This window comes from Saimiri boliviensis, chromosome 17 (assembly GCF_048565385.1).
Source record: "Saimiri boliviensis isolate mSaiBol1 chromosome 17, mSaiBol1.pri, whole genome shotgun sequence".
Classification (NCBI taxonomy): domain Eukaryota; kingdom Metazoa; phylum Chordata; class Mammalia; order Primates; family Cebidae; genus Saimiri; species Saimiri boliviensis.
Window position 1 is genome coordinate 21,946,502 of NC_133465.1, and position 21,787 is coordinate 21,968,288.

The 21,787-nt window shown below is 46.8% G+C and overlaps 1 protein-coding gene across 3 annotated transcripts in view; it reads left to right on the forward strand.

Moving 5' to 3' along the window:
• RPA1 (replication protein A1) overlaps positions 1–20,340 on the forward strand; it is a 58,406-nt gene extending 38,066 nt beyond the window's left edge. For all 3 annotated transcript variants that reach the window (XM_039475883.2, XM_074388351.1, XM_039475882.2), the window contains 9 exons: positions 499–567; positions 712–904; positions 1,374–1,513; positions 1,896–2,044; positions 4,975–5,107; positions 10,759–10,935; positions 13,998–14,105; positions 17,193–17,279; positions 19,348–20,340. In XM_039475883.2, coding sequence (XP_039331817.1) covers positions 499–567; positions 712–904; positions 1,374–1,513; positions 1,896–2,044; positions 4,975–5,107; positions 10,759–10,935; positions 13,998–14,105; positions 17,193–17,279; positions 19,348–19,452 — 1,161 coding nt within the window. In that variant the 3' untranslated portion in view covers positions 19,453–20,340. The remainder of the gene's footprint in view (positions 1–498; positions 568–711; positions 905–1,373; positions 1,514–1,895; positions 2,045–4,974; positions 5,108–10,758; positions 10,936–13,997; positions 14,106–17,192; positions 17,280–19,347) is intronic.
• Positions 20,341–21,787: the final 1,447 nt, after the last annotated feature.

Genomic DNA, 21,787 nt, shown 5'->3' on the forward strand with positions numbered 1-21,787 from the left:
GCATTTTGGCTGACAGAAAAGCAAAAGTGAAAATCGGATCACAAGCAACTTGAAACCATGACTTATTGTGACATTTGTGGCAGTGGCTCCCGAGCGTGGAGTGGTTGTCACTGAGAAGGCACCGGGGGAAGTGGGAGTCATCCCGGCAGCACCGTGCTGTGGGCTGTGGTTGTGTCGCTCAGTGATGAGCGTGATTTTGTTTTTATTGTCAGAATACTCCACTCAACACTGCCCTTTCATTCAGTTCTCAGTGTCTCACTGAGGTTAATGCAGCATTATTATGGGACCAGCAATTGAAATTCTCTTTTTTCGACGGGCTAATGACTTGAATGTGTGACTATAAAATGCGGGTTTCTGGGATGTCTGGAGCCCTCTCTGGGTCCCCTTGGTGCCTCACTGCTCTAAAAGTGACATTTTGATGCTGAGGTGGCCTGTGTTTCACTGGTCAGGCTTGAAGTTGAATCCCACAGTCCTAACTGCTCTCACGTGCTTCCACAGGGTGAAATCAGAGCTACAGCTTTCAATGAGCAAGTGGACAAGTTCTTTCCCCTTATTGAAGTGAACAAGGTATGGTAGTGTTGGCTTTGGGGCCGACACTCACTGAGGATTAGAGGACTCTCTGGTCCAGTGGAGGGTTGTGTGGTGGCAAACCAAGGTTTCTTGTCCCATTTGATGACAGTCTCAAGTTCTGTGGCTTGGCCTCCTTTGCAGGTATATTATTTCTCAAAAGGCACCCTGAAGATTGCTAACAAACAATTCACAGCTGTTAAAAATGACTACGAGATGACCTTCAATAATGAGACTTCCGTCATGCCCTGTGAAGATGATCATCATTTGCCTACCGTTCAGTTTGATTTTACAGGGATTGATGACCTAGAGAACAAGTCTAAAGACTCACTTGTTGGTAAGTTGGTGTATGGGAAGGAATAACAGTGATGAGTGGTTTTCTGTGCAGCGTCGGGGGCAGTGTTCCTGGGCAGTGTCTTGGGCAGTGTCCTGTGCAGCGTGGGGGGTGGTGTTTCTGTGCAGCATGGGGCGTGGTGTTTCTGTGCAGCGTGGGGGTCAGTGTTCCTGGGCAGTGTCCAGGTGGTGTTTCTGTGCAGCATGGGGTCGGAGGGGGGAACGGTGTTCCTGTGCAGTGTCTGGGGCAGTGTTTCTGTGCAGCGTGGTCGGGGGGTGGCGGTGTTCCTGTGCAGTGTTGGGGCAGTGTTTCTGTGCAGCGTGGGGAGCGGTGTTCCTGTGCAGTGTGGGGGGCGGTGTTTCTGTGCAGTGTCCGGGACAGTGTCACACCCCAGGACCTGCCATTCACTCTCCAATCCCATTCAGCAGGAGCCCTGACGGTCTCCTGCTAACATGTTGTGCGTGTGTTTCAGACATAATTGGGATCTGCAAGAGCTATGAAGATGCCATTAAAATCACAGTGAGGTCTAACAACAGAGAGGTTGCTAAGAGGAATATCTACTTGATGGACACGTCAGGGAAGGTGGTGACTGCTACGCTGTGGGGGGAAGATGTAAGTGTGAGGGTGGGGCCCTCAGCGCGCACAGAAGGAGCTCCCGGGGGAGCAGGTGGTCTTGCCCTTGGAGTTGGGGACTTTGGCCGTGCAGATGGGAAGGGCTGTGCTGTCTGGCAAATATTTGAAGTCCTTTATCTTCTGTGAGATTTGCTGTGATTCAAGCTTTACGGAGGCAAACACTCTTCCCCCTAACTCTGGGAAAGTAGTGCTAGTTTGATGTGTCTCTGAGAAGATCCTTACGTGTGAAGTCTGTCTTGTATAGATTCCATGTATGTTGATTACATTCACTCACTATTGACTGTTTGCCTTGTTTTCTATAAAAACCTTCTGTGTTCTTCCTGCTAGTGACACTTGTGTATGTCTGGTGTTTCTTTTACAGGCTGATAAATTTGATGGTTCCAGACAGCCTGTGCTGGCTATCAAAGGAGCCAGAGTCTCTGATTTCGGTGGACGGAGCCTCTCCGTGCTGTCTTCCAGCACAATCATCCTCAATCCTGACATCCCAGAGGCCTATAAGCTTCGTGGATGGTAGGTTTCGTGGGGCGAAACAAAGGGCTATTTGAGGCTGGGTTTGAGGAGAGCTGGTTACCACGTGTGAGCCTCCGCCAAGCGGAAGCCTTCGTTAGGGCAGTGAGTGTGCATTCGTTTCTGGGAGGCATTTTGCCTTCTGAGAGGATGGCTTTTTTTTTTTTTTTTTTTTTTTTTGAGATGGAGTTTCACTTGTTACCCAGGCTGGAGGGCAATGGCGTGATCTCAGCTCACCGCAATCTCTGCCTCCTGGGTTCAGGCATTCTCCTGCCTCAGCCTCCTGAGTAGCTGGGATTACAGGCACGTGCCACCATGCCCAGCTAGAGAGGATGGCTTTCAAACCCTTGAGCTGACAAACCTGGAATCCCATGACGAACCAGAGTCCCAGGAGGTGACGAGAATGTGGTGCTGCCTGCTGACCTCGGTCCTGCCGAGGAGCATCCGGCAGGCTTCAGCGGCGGGTGCAGAGGCATCTTTCTTTGCAGGGTTCACGCTGCGGCCGTCTGTGGCGTGGGGGGAGCACGTGCTTGCTTTTTCTGTCGAGTCTTTGGTGCCGATCTCATCTTCTAGTGTGTATTCACTGGACTCTGATAAAGTGTGATGAGAACAATGGGCTTTTTGTTAGGATTAGATTGTTATTCCCATAGCACTCAGGGGATGAGGAGAGGCTGTTAAAATCTCCTCACTGTCTCTAGCCTTTTAGGACATTAAAACTCGGTCTTAAAAGAGTACTTGAAACTGAAACACAGTATGCAAGGATTGATGTGGTCAGGAAGGCGCTTTCACTAGCCCAGCTGGAATAACTCCTGTAGCTCTAGTCAAGGGGCAGCGTGTCGGTTTCCAGCTGTGTCTTAGGATTTAAGCAGCTACAGAAAGAGCTCATTTTACATACTCCTCTGCTTTGAGACATGTGAACCAGTGGCACTGGTGTTTGCCCAGTTTCATGAAGCATGTTCTGGAATGTTCATGTCACGTAAGCCACCCTCGTGGGCACAGTCCACACGTCTCTATGGAACTGTTGTGGTAGCTGGCATTGCAGAAGGTGGGGCCCAGTCTGACCAGAAATAGCCGCAGATTGCTTTGTTCTTACTGCTTGATTTCCTTTCAGGCTCTGGAGCTCGGCCCCAGGTTAATTGCATTCCCACATGAAGGTCTTCATGTTTTACTTGTCAATAATCATGATCCCAGTCAACATAAGGAGCATGGCTGTCCCCAGAATCAAATAACCTGGCACTGATCAAAGGGCTGCTCAGTGCGCACACTCTACCTAGACGAGGATTAGAGGTGTTTAGATCTCGGCTGTGACCCTGCGGTATTTTGATCAGGGTCCCCTGTCTCCTTGTTCTGTTGACTCCTGATGAGTGGTCTTCGGTGGTCGTTGTTCCTTGGAGTCTTTGAAACCGTAAACTGGTGTGAAACAGACGTGTGGCCCCTGATGTGCCCTGTGGGTGATTTAGGCGCTTACCTGACAGGAGAAGGCGGCTGTCTGCAGCGTAGGGTGACATCTGTTCCTGAGATGGTCTCTTCGTGAGGAACCGGTTCTTCGCGTGGTGAGCTCCTAGTTACCCACCTTTGGCGGGTGCTTGGCCTGCCTCTAGTCTCAGGCCGGCTCCTCTCAGCGCCGCTGTGTTCCTGAGCGCTTTCTCCTTGGCCTCATTTCCTTCATATAGGTTGTTAATGGGATCAAGAAGCGCCATCAATTTTAATAATAATTTAATCCAAATTAATTTAACCTCCATATTGGCAAAAGTAAATCTACAAGAAAAAGGATAATGCCTTCTGATAAATTGCTCTGGGTTATAAAATCCTTTGGGCCAGGCTCTGTGGCTCATGCCTGTAATCCCAGCACTTTGGGAGACCAAGGTGGGCAATTGCTTGAGGCCAGGAGTTTAAGACCAGCCTGGCCAACATGGTGAAACCTCGTCTCTACAAAAAAATACAAAAATCAGCTGGGCATGGTGGTGCGTGCCTGTAGTCCCAGCTACTTGGGAGGCTGAGGCACGAGAATGGCTTGCCAGGAGGTGAAGGTTGCAGTGGGCCAAGTCAGTGCGTGATAGACACAGCAAGACTGTCTCAAAAACAACAACAAAATCACCACTTTTGGCCTCTGTATCGGGCATAGGAAGCCTTTTATGGAAACCCTTTTTGCTAGGCTATTGCAGTATATTGACTGTCCCTTTCCGTACTTATACATTCGGTGATGATCAAGACACAGCTGCCTGCTGCAAATGAGCATTAGTAGCCCAAAGGACTCCACCAGACAGCTACTTTATAGCTTACTGGTGGTTGACTTCCCCAGATTCTGATTTTAGGCCTGGGGTGGTCCAACTAATTGAAGAAAAGATTCTTTGGTACTTTGGCACTGATTCCCTTCACCACTGGGGGGCATCAAAGCAACTGAGATTAGAAGAAAGGTCATTCAGTTTCTTCAGCTGACTTTGGGCCAGGAGCACTGCCTCGCCTCTTGTAATCCCAGCACTTTGGGAGGCCGAGGGAGGAGGATTGCCTGAGTCCAGGAGTTTGAGACCTGCCTGGTCAACGTAGCAAGACCCCATCTCTTAAAAAAAAGAAGAATTTTTTTAAGGGGCCTGGGCATGGTGGCATGTACCTGTAGTCCCAGCTACTTAGCGGGGCTGAGGTGGGAGGATCACTTGAGCTCAGGAGGTCACAGCTGCCGTGAGCCATGATTGCATCATTGTACTCCAGCTTGGGCGACAGAGTGAAACTCTGTCACAGATTTTTTTTTTTTCCTTTTTTAATTTAAAAATGTAAAAAAAGCATATAATTCCAAAGATACTAAGTTCAGCCAATATGACCCTGCGCTATGTGAAAGTTGGGCGGGTGGTGGGAAACCTGTGCCTGGCGTGCAGAAACAGGTCACGCGTCAAGAAGCGTATCAAGTGCTCATCGTTCTTTGTTCCTGTTTTCAGGTTTGACTCGGAAGGACAAGCCTTAGATGGCGTTTCCATCTCTGATCTAAAGAGCGGTGGACTTGGAGGGAGCAACACCAACTGGAAGACCTTGTATGAGGTCAAATCAGAGAACCTGGGCCAAGGCGACAAGGTAGCCAGCACCCCTGACCTTCTCCACAAAGCCTGGGAAGGGTACAGGAGGGTGCATTGAGAAACTCGGGTGCTGACAGCAGCTGTCGGAGCTGTGATTCTTACCTGGGGCTGTGACTTGAGCATGCCATGGGGGCTGAGAATCACGACCCGTGTAAAGTAGCCAGGCGTGCTCATGGGAGTGTGTTTTAACCCTCAGGGGACATGAGGCAGGAAAGTGTGAAGAACTCTTAGACCAAGAGTTAACTCCCAGAGGGAGCTTGATGTGGGAGTGACAGTCGGCTTTGTGGTGTAATATTAACTGCCTTCAGGTCCATGTTTCTTTTCTGTGATCGTTCTTGCAAATTAAAGTGCCCACATATCAGAACGATGTTTTTTGAGATGAGCATTCATCTGGCTCAGTGTCCGACATTAGGCAGTTTGGCGGGTGCTGTCCCTGAACAGAATACAGCGTATTGACCTCTCCTAGGCTGAGGGTTGCCAGCACTCCCTGAGAGGATGGGCCCTGATATTTGACTTTTAGTTGCAGCTTTCCTTTTCGTGTTTGTATTTAATGATCCTCCTCCTATCTTGATCTAAACCTGTATTCTGCTAGCAGTTAATATTTAAATCATTTATTTCTCCTTTATGCTCCCTAAAATAGCAATCCCTGCTCTTGTACTTTCATAAAACACAGTGTAGGTTTCATACCTGCTGCCTTGTTTTCACTATATACCCGGATCCATCACTGTCAGCAGCAGCAGCTCTTACAGTGCTGTTACAGACCATCTCAAGAATTGAACACTGGACGGTTCGCGTTGTCCCGTCACGGGAACGCCCACTCTCGGTTCTCTGTAATCCCAGCTACTCCAGAGGCTGGGGCAAGTGGATTGCCTGAGCCCCGGCAGTCAACTGAGCAACATGGGAGACCCCTTCTCTTAAATAAAAGCAAAAACTTTATTGCTAAGAAATGCTAACAATCATCTGAACCTTCAGTAAGTCATAATCTTCTTGCTGGTGGAGGGTTTTGTTTCAGTGTTGATCACAGTGATGGTTGCTGAACGCTGGGGTGTCTTTGGCAATTTCTTAAGACAGCAGTGAAATTCGCCACCCTGGCTGCTCTTCCTTTCACAGACAATTTCTCCATAGGATGTGATGCTCTTGGACAGCATTCTGCCCACAGTAGAACTTTTTTAAAAATGGCAGTCTGTCCCTCTTAAGTTCTGTCACTGCTGTATCAACTAAGCTGATGTGATATTCTAAATCCTTTGTTGTCGTTTCAACAATTCTCACAGCATCCTCGCCAGGAAGAGGTTTCCTCTCAAGAAACCACTTTCTTTGCCCATCATAAGAAGCAGCTCCTCATCTGTTCAAGTTTGATCCTGAGATTACAGCAATTCAGGCCCATCTTCAGGCTCCACTTGTCATTCTAGTTCTCTTGCTATTTTCATCACATCTGCAGGTCCCTCCTCCACTGACATCTTAACCCTAATATTATCCGTGAGGGTTGGAATCAACTTGTTCCAAACTCCTGTTGATGTTGATATTTTGACCTCCTCCCATGAATCACGAATGTTCCTTTTCTTTAATTTAAATTTGAGACAGGGTCTCCTTCTGTCACCCAGGCTGGAGTGCAATGGCTTTATCACAGCTCACTGCAGTCTCAACCTCCCTGGGCTTCCAAGCTGGGACTACAGGTGCTACCACACCTGTCTAATTATTTCATTTTTTGTAGAGATGGTGTTTTGCCATGTCGCCCAGGCTGGTCTCAAACTTCTGGGCTCAAGGAATCTCCCTGCCTCAGCCTCCCAAAGTTAAGGGGTTACAGGTGTGAGCCACTGCCCAGCCAAATATTCTTAATGGCATCTGGAATGGTGAATCTTTTTCAGGTTTTCAATTTACTTTGCCTAAATACATCAGAGGAATCACTACAGCAGCTATCGCCTTATGAAATATGTCTCTTAGACATAAAAGTCAAAATTGCTCCTTGATCTACATGGGCTGCAGAATAGATGTTCTTATCAAGCATGAAGACAGTATTCATCTCCTTGTACTTTGCATCTTCATTAGAGCTCTCGGGTGAACAGGTGCATTCATGAAGACAGTATTGCTCTCCTTGTACTGTAGATTTCATTAGAGCTGTCGGGTGAACAGGTGCATTCATGAAGACAGTATTCATCTCCTTGTACTGTACCTCTCCATTAGTGCTCTTGGGTGAACAGGTGCATTCATGAAGACAGTATTCATCTCCTTGTACTGTACATCTCCATTAGAGCTCTTGGGTCAACAAGTGCATTCATGAAGACAGTATTCATCTCCTTGTACTGTACATCTCCATTAGAGCTCTGAGGTGAACAGGTGCATTTATGGAGACAGTATTCATCTCCTTGTACTCTACATCTCCATTAGAGCCCTTGGGTGAACAGGTACATTCATGAAGACAGTATTCATCTCATTGTACTGTACATCTTCGTTAGAGCTCTTGTTTGAACAGGTGCATTCATGAAGACAGTATTCATCTCCTTGTACTGCACATCTCCATTAGAGCTCTCAGGTGAACAGGTGCATTCATGAAGACAGTATTCATTTCCTTGTACTTTGCATCTCCGTTAGTGCTCTCGGGTGAACAGGTACATACATGGAGACAGTATTTATTTCCTTGTACTTTGCATCTCCATTAGTGCTCTTAGGTGAACAGGTATATTCATGGAGACAGTATTCATTTCCTTGTACTTTGCATCTCCATTAATGCTCTCGGGTGAACAGGTACATTCATGGAGACAGTATTCATCTCCTTGTACTATACATCTCCATTAGAGCTCTCGATTGAACAGGTGCATTGCCAATGAGCAGTAATATTTTGAAAGGATTTTTTTTTTTTTCCAAACAGTAGGTCTCAACAGTGAGCTTAAAATATTCAATAGACTACACTATATTTCTTTTTTAAAAAAACACTATAGATAGATGTGCTGTCATCCAACCCTTGATGTTCTGTTTATAAAGCAGAGGCAAAGTAGATTTAGCATAATTCTTAAGCGCCCCAGGATTTTTGACATGGTCAATGAGCATTGCCTCCACCGTCTAGTCACCAGCTGCATTCGCTCCCAAGAAGAGAGTCAGCCTGTCCTCTGAAGCTTTGAAGCCAGGCATTGACCTCTCCTCTCTAGGACGAATGTCCTTGATGGCATCTTCTTCCAGAAGAAAGCTGTTTGTCTACATTGGAAATCTGTTGTTGAGTACAGCCAACATCAGTATCTTAGCTAGATCTTCTGGAGATCAGCACTTGCTGCTTCACCTTGCACTTTTGTTATGGAGATGGTTTCTTTCCTTCAGCCTCATGAACCAACCTCTGCCAGCTTCCAGCTTTTCTTCTGTGGCTTTTTATTTTATTTTATTTTATTTTTTAAAGGGTCTCACTCTGTCACCCAGGCTGGAGTGCAGTGGTACAGTCACAGCTCACTTCAGCGTCTGGAGTAGCTGGGACTACAGGTGCACACCACCATGTCCTGACAATTTTTTGTAGAGACTGACTCTCACTATGTTGCCTAGACTGGTATCGAACTCCTGGGCTTCTGCAATCCTCTGGCATCTGCCTCCCAAAGTGCTGGGATTACAGGCGTAAGCCACCACACCTGGCCTCTTCTGCAGCTTTCTCACCTCTCTCAGCCTTCATACAATTTAAGAAAGTTAGGGCTTTGCTCTGGATTAGGCTTTGGCTTAAGAAAATGTGGCTGGCTTGATCTATACAAATCACTAGAACTTTTTTCCATATAAGTTCCCCATCTTAGATGGATGCAGTTAGTGGCATCCCAAAACAACTACAATAGTGATGTTAAAGATCACCATCAGCCAGGCATGGTGGCTCACGCCTGTAATCCAAGCACTTTGGAGGCCAAGGCGGGCAGATCACCTGAGATTGGGAGTTCAAGACCAGCCTGACCAACATGGTGAAACCCTGTCTTATTTTTTAAAAAAATAAAAATAAATTTAAAGAGATCACCATCACATATACAATAATAATGAAAAAGGGCCTGGCACGATGGCTCATGCCTGTAATCTGAGCACTTTGGGAGGTTGAGGTGGGTGGACCACTTGAGGTTAGGAGTTCAAGACCAGACTTGGGAACGTGGCAAAACCCCACCTCTACTAAAAAATACAAAAATTAGACCAAGCGTGGTGGTTCACACCTATAATCCCAGCACTTTGGGAGGCTGAGGATGGATCACCTGAGGTCAGGAGTTCGAGACCAGCCTGGCCAACATGGTGAAATCTTGTCTCTACTAAAAATGCAAAAAATCAGTGGGGCATGGTGGCCAGCGCCTGTAATCCCAGCTACTTGAAGAAGAATCACTTGAACCCAGGAGGTGGAGGTTGCAGTGAGCTAAGATTGTACCATTATACTCCAGCCTGGGTCACAGAGCAAGACTCTTGTCTAAAAAAAAAAAAAAATTAGCCGAGCGTGGTAATGCACGCCCATAATCCCAGCTACTCTGGTGGCTGAGGCAGAAGAATCATTTGAACCTGGGAGGTGGATGCGGAGGCTGCCGTGAGTCAAGGTCACACCACTCACTGCACTTCAGCCTGGGCCACAGAGTGAAACTCCGTCTCAAAGAAAAATAATAATGAAAAAGTTTGAAATCTTGCAAGAATTACCAAAATGTGACATAGAGACATAAAGTGAGCACACACTACTGGGAAAACGGTGCATTTACTCGACCCAGAGGTGCCACAAGCCTTCCGTTTGTAAAAAAATGCACTCTGTGAAGTGCAGTAAAGCAAAGCACCGCAGAGGAGGTGTGCCTGCAGATGCCGCCGAGACTATGACCAAATGGCTTCTAAGGCCTGAAATGTTGACCGCTTGGCTTGCTGATCCCTGGTCTAAACCAGGAAAAACTGAATCTTGTCCTAGACATTCCTGCCATTGTTTTTAATGTGGGCGGAGTGGTTGATTGTTGCTGTGCTGGGTTTTGTGGCCGGCATTCTGTATTTCCTAGATCTGTTGCCTGTGGAGGATCAGAGGATCAGGAGGAACAAGTCTTTGTCTTTCAGAGAGTCTTCAAGGGAAGAGGATAACAATTTCACTTTTAATTAACTCAGTCTAATTTAGAATTAACTCTTGTATTGTTAAGGAATTACATGCTTTAGGACTTAGCTTAGTACATTCATGGGTTTTGTACTTGGCACATGTGATTTCTAAAACTGCAGAATGGCCGGGCGCGGTGGCTCAAGCCTGTAATCCCAGCACTTTGGGAGGCCGAGGCGGGTGGATCACGAGGTCGAGAGATCGAGACCATCCTGGTCAACATGGTGAAACCCCGTCTCTACTAAAAGTGCAAAAAATTAGCTGGGCATGGTGGCACGTGCCTGTAATCCCAGCTACTCAGAAGGCTGAGGCAGGAGAATTGCCTGAGCCCAGGAGGCGGAGGTTGCGGTGAGCCGAGATCGCGCCATTGCACTCCAGCCTGGGTAACGAGGGTGAAACTCTGTCTCAAAAAAAAAAAAAAAAAAAAAAAAACCTGCAGAATGAATTATTCCCTGTGATCACTTTGTGATCTTGAGACTTGAAATATATAAACGTTTAGCACTTGGACGTAAGGGCAGTCTTTGAACTGCCTGTAAGCCAGACCCGAGCGGGCTGGGTGCTCTGTCTCACACCGTTCTTTTCTCCCAAAGCCGGACTACTTTAGCTCCGTGGCCACAGTGGTGTATCTTCGCAAAGAAAACTGCATGTACCAGGCCTGCCCGACTCAGGACTGCAATAAGAAAGTGATTGATCAGCAGAATGGCTTATACCGCTGTGAGAAGTGTGACACTGAATTCCCCAATTTCAAGTACCGCATGATCCTGTCGGTAAGTAGACTCGCTGGATGAGGAGCACGGTTGTTCCACGGAGTCCCTCCCATGTGCCAGGCACTGTGGTCACCGAAGTAGAAACGGTCATTCACGGTAGGAAGCCTGCAGAGCAGATGAGTCATTGTGGAAGAGCTCATTCATCCTCTCTTGATAAGGAAGTCAAGGGCTTTTCACTCAACTGACAGACCAGTCTTTTTGCCTCCTAAGATAAGCAGCTTTTTTTTTTCATGCGAGAAAGTGGCATTGAGATACCCCAGCTGATTTCAGTCTTTCGTGCCTGTCATACATAGCATCAGTAACACTTGCCCGCTCGTAACAGCTATGAAGATAAATTAATTTGAAATGGCATTTCTAGAGAGCAGTAATTGTACTTACACAGCCAATGCCTGTATTTAGTTATTTTCGTGGGGATAATCTGTTCTCTAGCTTTAGTATAGCTGACCTCAGAGGGATGTAATGGTGTGAGATTGTTGCTTTTTTGCATTGTAAGAATTGTTTCTTTCTGTTTTAAAAACTTAAAAAAAAAAAAAGTTGTGGCCAGGCGCGGTGGCTCAAGCCTGTAATCCCAGCACTTTGGGAGGCCAAGGCAGGTGGATCACGAGGTCGAGAGATCGAGACCATCCTGGTCAACATGGTGAAACCCCGTCTCTACTAAAAATACTAAAAATTAGCTGGGCGTGGTGGCGCGTGCCTGTAATCCCAGCTACTCAGGAGGCTCAGGCAGGAGAGTTGCTTGAACCCAGGAGGCGGAGGTTGCAGTGAGCCGAGATCGCACCATTGCACTCCAGCCTGGGTAACGAGCGAAACTCTGCCTCAAAAAAAAAAAAAACAAAAACAAACAAAAAGTTGTAAAGTTGGGTGTTTGGGTCTCACTCTGTTGCCCAGACTAGAGTGCCTCCACCTTCTGGGCTCCAGCAGCCTCCCACCTTAGCCTCCCAAGTAGCTGGGACCACAGTGTGCACCACCACACCCAGCTAATTTTAAATTTTTTTTTTTTTTTGTAGAGACAGGGTCTAGCTCTGCTGTTCAGGCTAGTCTCAAATTCCTGGCCTCGAGTCATCCTCCCACCTCAGCCTCCCAGAGTACTGGGATTCCAAGCCTGAACCACCGCGTCCAGCCTTAAGATTTTTGTTTTGTTTTCAGTGATAGAACTAGGCGATAATAACAGTTGAGGAAAATAGTTTAAGGCCTGACACAGTGGCTCACACCTGTAATCTCAGCGCTTTGGGAGGCAAAGGTGGGTGGATCACCTGAGGTCAGGAGTTCGAGACCAGCCTGACCAACGTGGTAAAACCTCATCTCTTCTAAAAATTCAAAAATTAGCCAGGCATGGTGGCGGATGCCTGTAATCCCAGGTACTTGGGAGGCTGAGGCAGGAGAATCACTTGAATGTGGGAGGCGGAGGTTGCAAACAGTTTAACATTTTTCCAAAAGATAATTTGACAGTAATATATCAGAAGCCTTAAAAATGTTTATATTGGCCAGACACAGTGGCTCATGCCATAATCCCAGCCCTTTGGAAGGCTGAGGCAGGACGATTGCTTGAGGCCAGGAATTTGATAACAGCCTGGGCAACATGACAAGACCCTGTCTCTACAAAAAGTAAAATTAGCTGGGCGTGGTGGTATGCACTTGTAGTCCCAACTACTCATGAGGCCGAGGTGGCAGGATCACGTGAGCCCGAGAGGTCAAAGCTGCAGTGAGCTGTGATGGTGGCACTGCACTCCAGCCTGGATGACGGCGTGAGACTTTGTCTCTAAAAAGTAAGTAAAATAAAGTGAAATGTTAGTTTAGCAGGAAAGTTCTGCGTCTAGGCTCATTTTTTGTAAACTATAAACTCTTCATTGAACTACGAGGAAGAAAATTCAGTTTATTCAAGCATCAGCCTTTCTGTTAAACTACACACTGCAGTCTCCCACACACTTGTTTGATTTGACATTGATCACACGTCTGCGTGACTGTAGTTCTTGCCCTGTACACAAGAAGCTCTTTGCTTAGAAGGATAGCGCGGGGTACGAGTGCTTTTAGCTTTTATTTTGTCACCTTATTTTTCATCATAACATTCCCTATATTAAAAGCCTTGTACTCATGCAAAATGAAGATGTAAAATCGTCAAAGTGATGCCTTAAAGAAAAACGACTCTTACTTATACAAAGGCTTTTCCTTTAGCAAGTGGATTCTTTGCGATCTGCTTCCTTCCTGGACTCTCCTCTGTGTAACTTTACACCACAGTCCGGTTGGAGACACTTGATTGCTCATTTCTTTTGTGAGTTCAATTTGGTGACTGACAGAGGCCCACATGTAGGCTCTTAAGTTGTCTGGTTGCCCTGCAGTGACAAAGCCGTCTCATAGGACTCTAGTGACTACAGAATGAACAATTTAAAATGCAGATAAATTAGCTGGGCATGGTGGCACACCTGTTGTCCCGGAATCACTTGAGCCCAGGAGGTGGAGGTTGCAGTGAGCCAAGATCGCACCACTGCATTCCAGCCTGGGCAACAGAGAGAGACTCTGTCTAAAAAAAAAAAAATAATGAATCAAATAAAATGCAGAGAACTCCCCTGATTTACTCAAAACCTTTCATGCAAAGCCCATTGCACCTGGGCAGGAACTAAGAATCTGATGTACCTAGATTCTGCTTTTTTTTTTTTTTTTTTTTTTTTTGGACAGAGTCTGTCTCTGTCGCCCAGGCTGGAGTTCAATGGTGTGATCTTGGCACACTGCAACCTCCGCCTCCTGGGTTCAAGCAATTCTCCTGCCTCGGCCTCCTGAGTAGCAGGGATTACAGGTGTGCTGCACCACCCCTGGCTAATTTTTGTATTTTTAGTAGAGACAGCGTTTCACTTTCTTGGCCAGGCTGGTCTCGAACTCGTGACCTCGAGTGATCCACCCGTCTCAGCCTCCTACAGCACTGGGATTATAGGCCTGAGCCACTGCACCTGGCCCTCTCTGGGAATTATTTTAATGGGTAGAAAAAGAACGTTAACCTCTCCTGTCTCCTTAGTGTGTCTTCTTTTTATTATTTCTTTGCTGAAATAATGTAGAATTGTGGTTTTTAGGTAAATATTGCAGATTTTCAAGAGAATCAGTGGGTGACTTGTTTCCAGGAGTCTGCTGAAGCTATCCTTGGACAAAATGCTGCCTATCTTGGAGAATTAAAAGACAAGGTCAGCCACATATTTTATTATAACTGTTAATGGTTCTCGTGCTATCACACTGATCCCCTTTTTGCTGTTTTATATTTTTTAGTTTGTTTCTTTTTGGTACTGTACACAGTTTCTAAGTCTGATAATTATTTATGAGCTCATCTGATTTCGTCTAATTTTGTCCATTTTGGATGTGCTTAACAATGAAATAACATATATAAAAGTACTTTAAAACCAAAGCACTTTCTAAGTCTAAGCCCCCCATTTCTCCTGTTCTGATTAGTGCATCAGATTCTAGTGTGCCTGAGATTGCTTAGATCGGGAGGCGTCATCTGAAGTAATCTAAATTACAGGCATGCTTTTTAACACAGTGAAAACCTTCCAGAAAAGTTGAGTCAGATCCTGGTTGAAATGCACATATATCAAGTTCCTGAGTCTATCCTACAAAGTAATACTAATAAATGCACATCTAAGGAGCCATTTCAGGCCATCACATGCAGTTCTGATGAAGTGACTTTCTTCCGTAACATCACTTTGTCGCTATCGTTTTTATAAATTTGCATTTTCACTCATTAGGTTTATTTAATGCACAGAATCGATTGCCATTGATGCCGAATTTAGGAAAGACAGTTGCTCAGATAAAACACAAGGAAGACCAATCAAAGCTATATTTTCTGGGCCACATAAATGGGCGGCTGTCTATAGGCGGCTTTTCCCCCCCGATTTCCTCCAAATTGGCTGGAATACTTGTAAAGGCCGCAAAGATGAAAGGCTTTGCCATTTGTTCTGGTGTGTTTTTCTTGTTCTTTCCTGTCCTCGGTTCTGTCTGTTTGGGCTCTGCCCGACTTTTTTAAATTGTCCGTGAGATCTCTCAAAATAGTTTCAACAAATCCTGTTACAGAAATAACTGGAATCGACTTTAAAGTGTGATAGTATCTTTTGTCTGTTTTTGCCTGGTCCTCAATTTTCCTACCAAATTTTAAGGCTGGAGTCAGCCTTTCAGGTTTTTTTATGGACTTATGATATTTGACTGTTCTTACTGTCGGTGAAGGAGGACGTACAGAAGCTTCCCTGAGGAACCATGAGATCTCGAAGCGTGCACGCCACGCCCCTCATCTTGGAAGTATAATGGCAGCCGGCAGAATTTTCTTAAGGTTTAACCCACTGTTTTGTTTTTATATCTGAAAGTCCAGGGGATGCATTTGGTTTTGGTTTGGACCAACTAACCTTTACAGAAAAGAGTTCCATTCAGCAAAGCTGCTTTCATGCTGTGTGTGACTTTGCAGAAATACCAGGCTGCTGTCAACTATTAATTTTTTTTTTTGTCAAGGGTCTCAAATACAAAGAACTGTGTTAATATAGTTGTTACACATTTATTTATGCATCTTTATACAAAGCGTATTCTTTGATTTCTGTCTGTTTACTGGATCTCTGTCTCTTTCATAAAGAAACTTAAGTTGCATGTGAAGAGTGAGAGGGGAAAGGATTGTTTCTAGGCGTTTACTAGCCTTTGTCCACTTCAGCAGTCTTCCCTGCGTGCACACCGAATCAGTAGCTAGAAATACAGAGGCTGAAATCATGAATTACACGATAGCTGGAACTTCTTCTGAATGTTCTGAGTGTTTTTCCTCTCTCTCTCTCTCTCTGTCTCTTTCTCTCTCTCTCTCTCTCTCTCTCTCTGTGAGACAAAGTCTTGCCTTACCACCTAGGTTGGATCATGACTCACTGCTGCTTCAAACTCCTGGATTCAGACAGTCCTCCCACCTCAGTCCCAGAGCTGCTAGGACCACCTGCACACGCCACCATACCAGGCTTAATTTTTTTCTTGGTAGAGATGGTGTCTTGCTGTGTTGCCCAGGCTGGTCTTGAACTCCTGGCCTCAGGCAATCCTCCCACCTTGGTCTCCCAAAACACTGGGATTATAGGCATGCACCACCATACCTGACCTCCTCTTAACATTTTTTTTTTTTTTTTTTTTTTTTGAGATGGAGTCTCACTCTGTAGCCCATGCTGGAGTGCAGTGGCGCAATCTCCGCTCACTGTAGACTCTGCCTCTCAGGTTGAAGCAATTATTCTGCCCTCAACCTCCCTAGTAGCTGGGATTACAGGTGCCTGCCGCTATGCCTGGCTAATTTTTGTATGTTTAGCAGAGCTGGGGTTTCACCATGTTGGCCAGGCTGGTCTTGAACACCCAACCTCAAGTGATCTGCCTGCCTCAGCCTCCAAAAGTGCTGGGATTACAGATGTGAGCCACAGTGCCCAGCCTTGAAGTCTTAGAAACTTCTAAGAGTATTTTTAATTTTTCGTGTCTAGGAAAACATACATAACAAAACTTGCCGTTGTAACCATTTTTACGTATTCAATTCAGTGGCATTAGGTACCTTCACATTACTGTGCACCCGTCACTGCCATCCGTCTCCAGCACTTTTTTTTTTTTCTTTTAAGACGGAGTTTCTCTCTTGTTACCCAGGCTGGAGTGCAATGGCGCGGTCTCGGCTCACCGCAACCTCTGCCTCCTGGATTCAAGCAATTCTCCTGCCTCAGCCTCCCAAGTAGCTGGGACTACAGGCATGCGCCACCACCATGCCCAGCTAATTTTTGTATTTTTAATAGAGACGGGGTTTCATCTTGTTGACCAGGATAGTCTCGATCAATTGACCTCGTGATCCACCCGCCTCGGCCTCCCAAAGTGCTGGGATTACAGGCGTGAGCCACTGCGCCCGGCCTCCAGCACTTTTTTTAAGAGGCAGATTCATAGACACACACGACAGATTTATATTTCCAAGGATGGAGGGTAGGGGAGAATGCAGACTGACTGTTGATGGCTTGGGGTTTGAAACGCTGTACCCGTTAACCAGTAACTCCCCTTGCCCCCTCTCCTTCCCGGCCCTGGCAGCTACCATTCCTCTTTCTATGAATTTGATTAGTGTTTTAATTTTAAATAAAATTCTACTGAAAACAGTTTTATGTAGTGTTACCTGTAGATTAGTCATTCCTAATTTCAAGCGACTGGGGACAGTAATTTTCATAAAGTCTTTTTAAGTCTTACCAGTATATGCAAGTTGTCTGGTGGTTTCTGTGTGTCAAGTTTTATATTTGATTTTGCAGAATGAACAGGCATTTGAAGAAGTTTTCCAGAATGCCAACTTCCGATCCTTCATATTCAGAGTCAGGGTCAAAGTAGAGACCTACAATGTAAGTAAGGGCCCCAGGGCTGCAGGGTTAGTGGTGGGGAGTGCTGTTTGTCCCCCACGGCAGCGTCATGACACTGTGTGCCAGACCCCAGCGTCACACTTGCCAGGAGTGAGTTACCATGTGCGGGACCCCCTCCCCGGCAGTGAGTTACCACATGCGGGACCCCCTCCCCGGCAGTGAGTTACTGTGCACGCCCCACCCCGTCCCCAGCAGTGAGTTCCCGTGTGCGGGAGCCCCTCCCCAGGGAGGGATGAGCACCGTGTTCATTCTTTGTTGACTTCCTGACACAGGTACTGTTATTATCCCGTTTGCAGATGAGGAAAGAGAAAGAGAGCTTAGGTTTCTTGTCTAAACAATGGCTGGACGTGGGGAATACTGTCTTGGTTTTGTTCTGTTTTTTCAATTAAATCCTGGGATTTTTTTTTTTTTTTTTCTTTGTCTGACAAAAAAAAATTCTAACACATGTAGAGAAGTCGCCTCTTTGATTTTAGATTGTGAAGTAAGTATATTAAGTATATGAGCTGGGTGTGATGGTGTGCGCCTGCGGCCCCAGCTACTTGGGAAACTGAGGCAGGAGTTCAAGGCCAGCCTGGGTAACACAGTGACACCCCATCTCTAAATCAGTAATTCAGTATGTGAAACAGAGACCACATGTAGTTAAAACTTCCTTGAAAGTTCCTTAAATTGCCCATAATACCATAGAGTAATACCATTTATTTATTTGAGACAGAGTTTCACTCTGTCGCCCAGGCTGGACTGCAATGGGGCCATCTCAGCAACCTCCACTTCCCGGGTTCAAGCGATTCTCCTGCCTCAGCCTCCCAAGTAGCTGGGATTATGGGTGCTTGCCGCCAGGCCTGGCTAATTTTTGTATTTTTAGTAGAGACGGGGTTTCACCGTGTTGGCCGGGCTGGTTTCGAACTCTTGACCTGCCTCGGCCTCCCGAAGTGCCAGGATTGCAGATGTGAGCCACCGCGCCAGGCCTAGTTACATAGTTACAATCAAACAGCATTTATTGAGCACTGTCGCCAGATACTGTTCTCTATCCTTTACGTGGAATATCTCACTGGAACCTAGTAACCCTGTACGTAGGAACTGTCGTTACCCCGTTTTACCACTGAATGCACACAGAGAGACCCAGAGGCATCAGAAAGCAGGTCGCTTGCCCGAGTCCTGTGGAGCAATTGGCAGAACTAAGGCCCAACCCAGGCAGTCTGACTTCAGAGCTGTGCTCTTAGTCACGCTTGCGAGTATCACTGGATTCTGTAACAGCCAAGCACACAGTGTGAGCACCCCGAGCGAGCACCCCGAGCTCTCCCATGCAGCCCTCTTGGGCGCTGCTCCAGCTGCCTGTGAAGCCATCATTCGGTGCTTGGGTGTGAACCTGCGGGAGGGAAGGGGGAGTTGCAGAAACTCCCTGCTGCTGGCAGGGTTTGCACGCTGTTTATTACCAGACCTCAGCCTCAATACCTGTGCTTAGACGTGCTACTATAAACCGTTAAGTGAGGTAGGGATCCGATGCGACTGGGAAACAATGTCGGGAATGGGTGGGGCCAGGGGGGAGTTTTGGGGTCACTGAGCCCCATCGTGTCTGGACAGGGAAGGTGAAGGGCAGAGGTTGCCTCCTCCAGAGCAGAGACAGGATGAACTCGGGCCTCCGCCTCTGCCGCAGTGCTATTCCTTTTACAACTCAGCTGTTCTTGGAATGAAAGTTTAGCTTTCAGAACTAGCTGTGTGGCTTTGGGCAAGTCACATATCCTCTCTGGGCTGTATCCCCCTCGATAAACCAGAGAAGCCCTCTAAAGTCCGTCTCATTGGGGTTCTAGGCTTCTGAGTGTTTGGGATGTTTCTAGGCTTCTGACTGAAGGGCCTGTGTTAGAGGAAGGCCTGTTTGCGGTCACAGCCCCCGACACCCAGACCTGTGCTGTCACTCACTTGCAGTGACTGAACTCTGAACCCAGTGTGTCTGTGTTACCTCCTGCTGGGCTCATTGAAGCCATGAAGCCAAAGGGGCTTCATCGCTGCCCGCCACACTTGCATCGCTCACAGACCGCTTCTCTTTTTGAAGGACGAGTCTCGAATTAAGGCCACTGTGATGGATGTGAAGCCTGTGGACTACAGAGAGTATGGCAGAAGGCTGGTCCAGAGCATCCGGAGAAATGCATCAATGTGAGGAGAGAGTGCTGATTGGGCAGAAGCTTGCAGGCAAAGAGCCAAACGGAATCCATTTCCTCCCGCCCCTGTGTGACAATCCCACATTTGCTACACAGCACAGAGGCTCTTTATGGCGGACTAAGCAACTTCCTCTCGCGTGCATCTCACAGCCCAGCGGTAGGCAACGGAGAGTACGCTTAGGTGGCTGTGGTGTAGACCGTCAGGCCCAGGGTGTCCGCCAGCCGCTTAGTGTAGGATCAGTCACCCCCCATCTCCAGGCTTCCGTCAGTGGTGTGAAGATTCCATTACCATCAAGCAGGAATGATGATGCCAGTAACTGACCCTCACTGCGAACGGGAAGTAAATGATATGACTGGGTTTCTGCTTCTCCAGTGGTGACCCCCTCACACCTTGGATTGCGTCTCAGCGGGGAGAGCTGAGAGGAGGTGGTGGGACACCTGGGTGTTTTAGTAAGCGTGTCTTCCTAGATTCAAAGGCACTCTCTTTCCGGAGGTGCTACCTAGTAGTTAATGCTTGGAATGGCAATGGGGTAGAATTATTAATCAAAGGCCTATCTTTTATATCTGCAGAATATCCTTCCTTCAGGGTTTAATAGCCTGAGTCAGATGGGTCTGATACTAATCAGAATTGTCTCTTCTGAGGACTGCTGATAAGCACTGACTTGCCGTCCCCTAGGGAAATCCAGGCAACTACAAAGCATTTCTTCAGTTTCCACTTAATTCGAGTTGAATTTCGGCTGTCGAACGTAGACTATTCCTACCTGTTCATAGTCCTTGTATTCACACGTTTTGTTTTTTCGACTAAAGCTATGTCTGATGGAAAGGATTTTGAAACCTTTTGTTTCCCTTGCTTTGTTTTAATAAACAGTATATTCTTTGCTTGTGAATCCTACTTTCTTTGAATGCAAAGAGTTCCTGTAACTGGAAAGCAATTAATTAGCCTTCATAATAAATGTTCACTTGGGGGAGATGTTAACTCATTATAAACCCAAAGATTAGTCCAAGGCATGGAGACCATTCTGCCTGGGGTTTGCAGCCCTGAAATGCATCTTTAAAAGCTTGAAAACATTAGAAACAAAAAGCCATTTCGCCCAAGGATGCTGATGATCTGGCACTTTGGGATTTTATTGATGTTTACACAGCAGTCTCACACCAACCAGGCTTTGAAATGTGCACAGACAGTGATCTAGTAAGAAAACAGTAATTATGCCACTGGGCTCTTCAGTCAGCGAGAGCATGCTTGCTCTGTGTGTTCCTAATCATATTAATTGTATATCTGGTGGCTGCAACACACCACCTGGCACTGGCTGTCCCGATCCCCCTCGTCCCCCGGCCGTGCTGCGGCCAGTCTGCAGCCAGAGGCCCTGGCTTTTCACTGGTGCAGATGCAGCCTGGGGTGGCTGTTGGAAGTGGGGAGCAATGGCGGCCTGTTTCCTCTTCGCCATCCTCTCTTGGCACAGGAAGCCGGGTGGCCTTAAACTGCCTGACTTCCATTCCTGAGAGCAGACGCGGGGGACTCTGGTTACCGGCTGGAAGCCAGATCACCACTTCCCACCCGCAATTTGTCAATCCAGAGCAGGGCTGAAGACTGTAATTTTCTAGTTGCTGATTTAAAAGCAAGGTCAGACAGAAAAGAACTTCTGTAAACACTGTTGAGGCCTCAGTCAGAGAATGAAACGCAACCCAGTTACCATCTCCTGAGACTAGAGAAGGGCAGGAAGGAATGCGTCCAAACAATTAGTGAGGCTGAGCCAGAGTCCCCCGCGCCTTTTACTCCCAGCATCCCCTCCGTTCCCCACGTGTCTGGCCACCAGCCGTGGACCAGGACACGTCCAGGGAACCTTAGACCCGTCCTCGAGCTTTCTCAGTGGCCAGTGGGACGAAACCAGCACGTCTACGTGGGTGGGATTAGAAATCCAGGGGCAGTGCTGGGTGAGGGCTCCCTCCAGGAGGATGTTTTTAACAGATTTCCCTACTAAACTTTCAGATCACCAGGACAGGAGCAGCAGAAATTGGCTCCACTGAGGCTTTTAAGAGATTTGGGTCCCTGAGGGGTGCCTAAATAGATTCTGGCCCACAGTTCGTAGAATTCTCTTGGATACAGTTTACCTCGAACAGCTGTTTGTGTTGTATTTCTCATCTTTCACTTAGAGATCAATGTTGATTTTGCGTACACCATAACATCAGCATGAAGCAATTAGAGAAAAATCTAATCATTTTGCCTTTATTTTAAGTGGTTCTTGAATTCCCTCCAGTCTCATTGTGAAAGGGGCAGGGAAAAAAAATAAAAGGGTAATAATCTGATTTCTGTCCGTATTTCCAGTGCTTTATGCT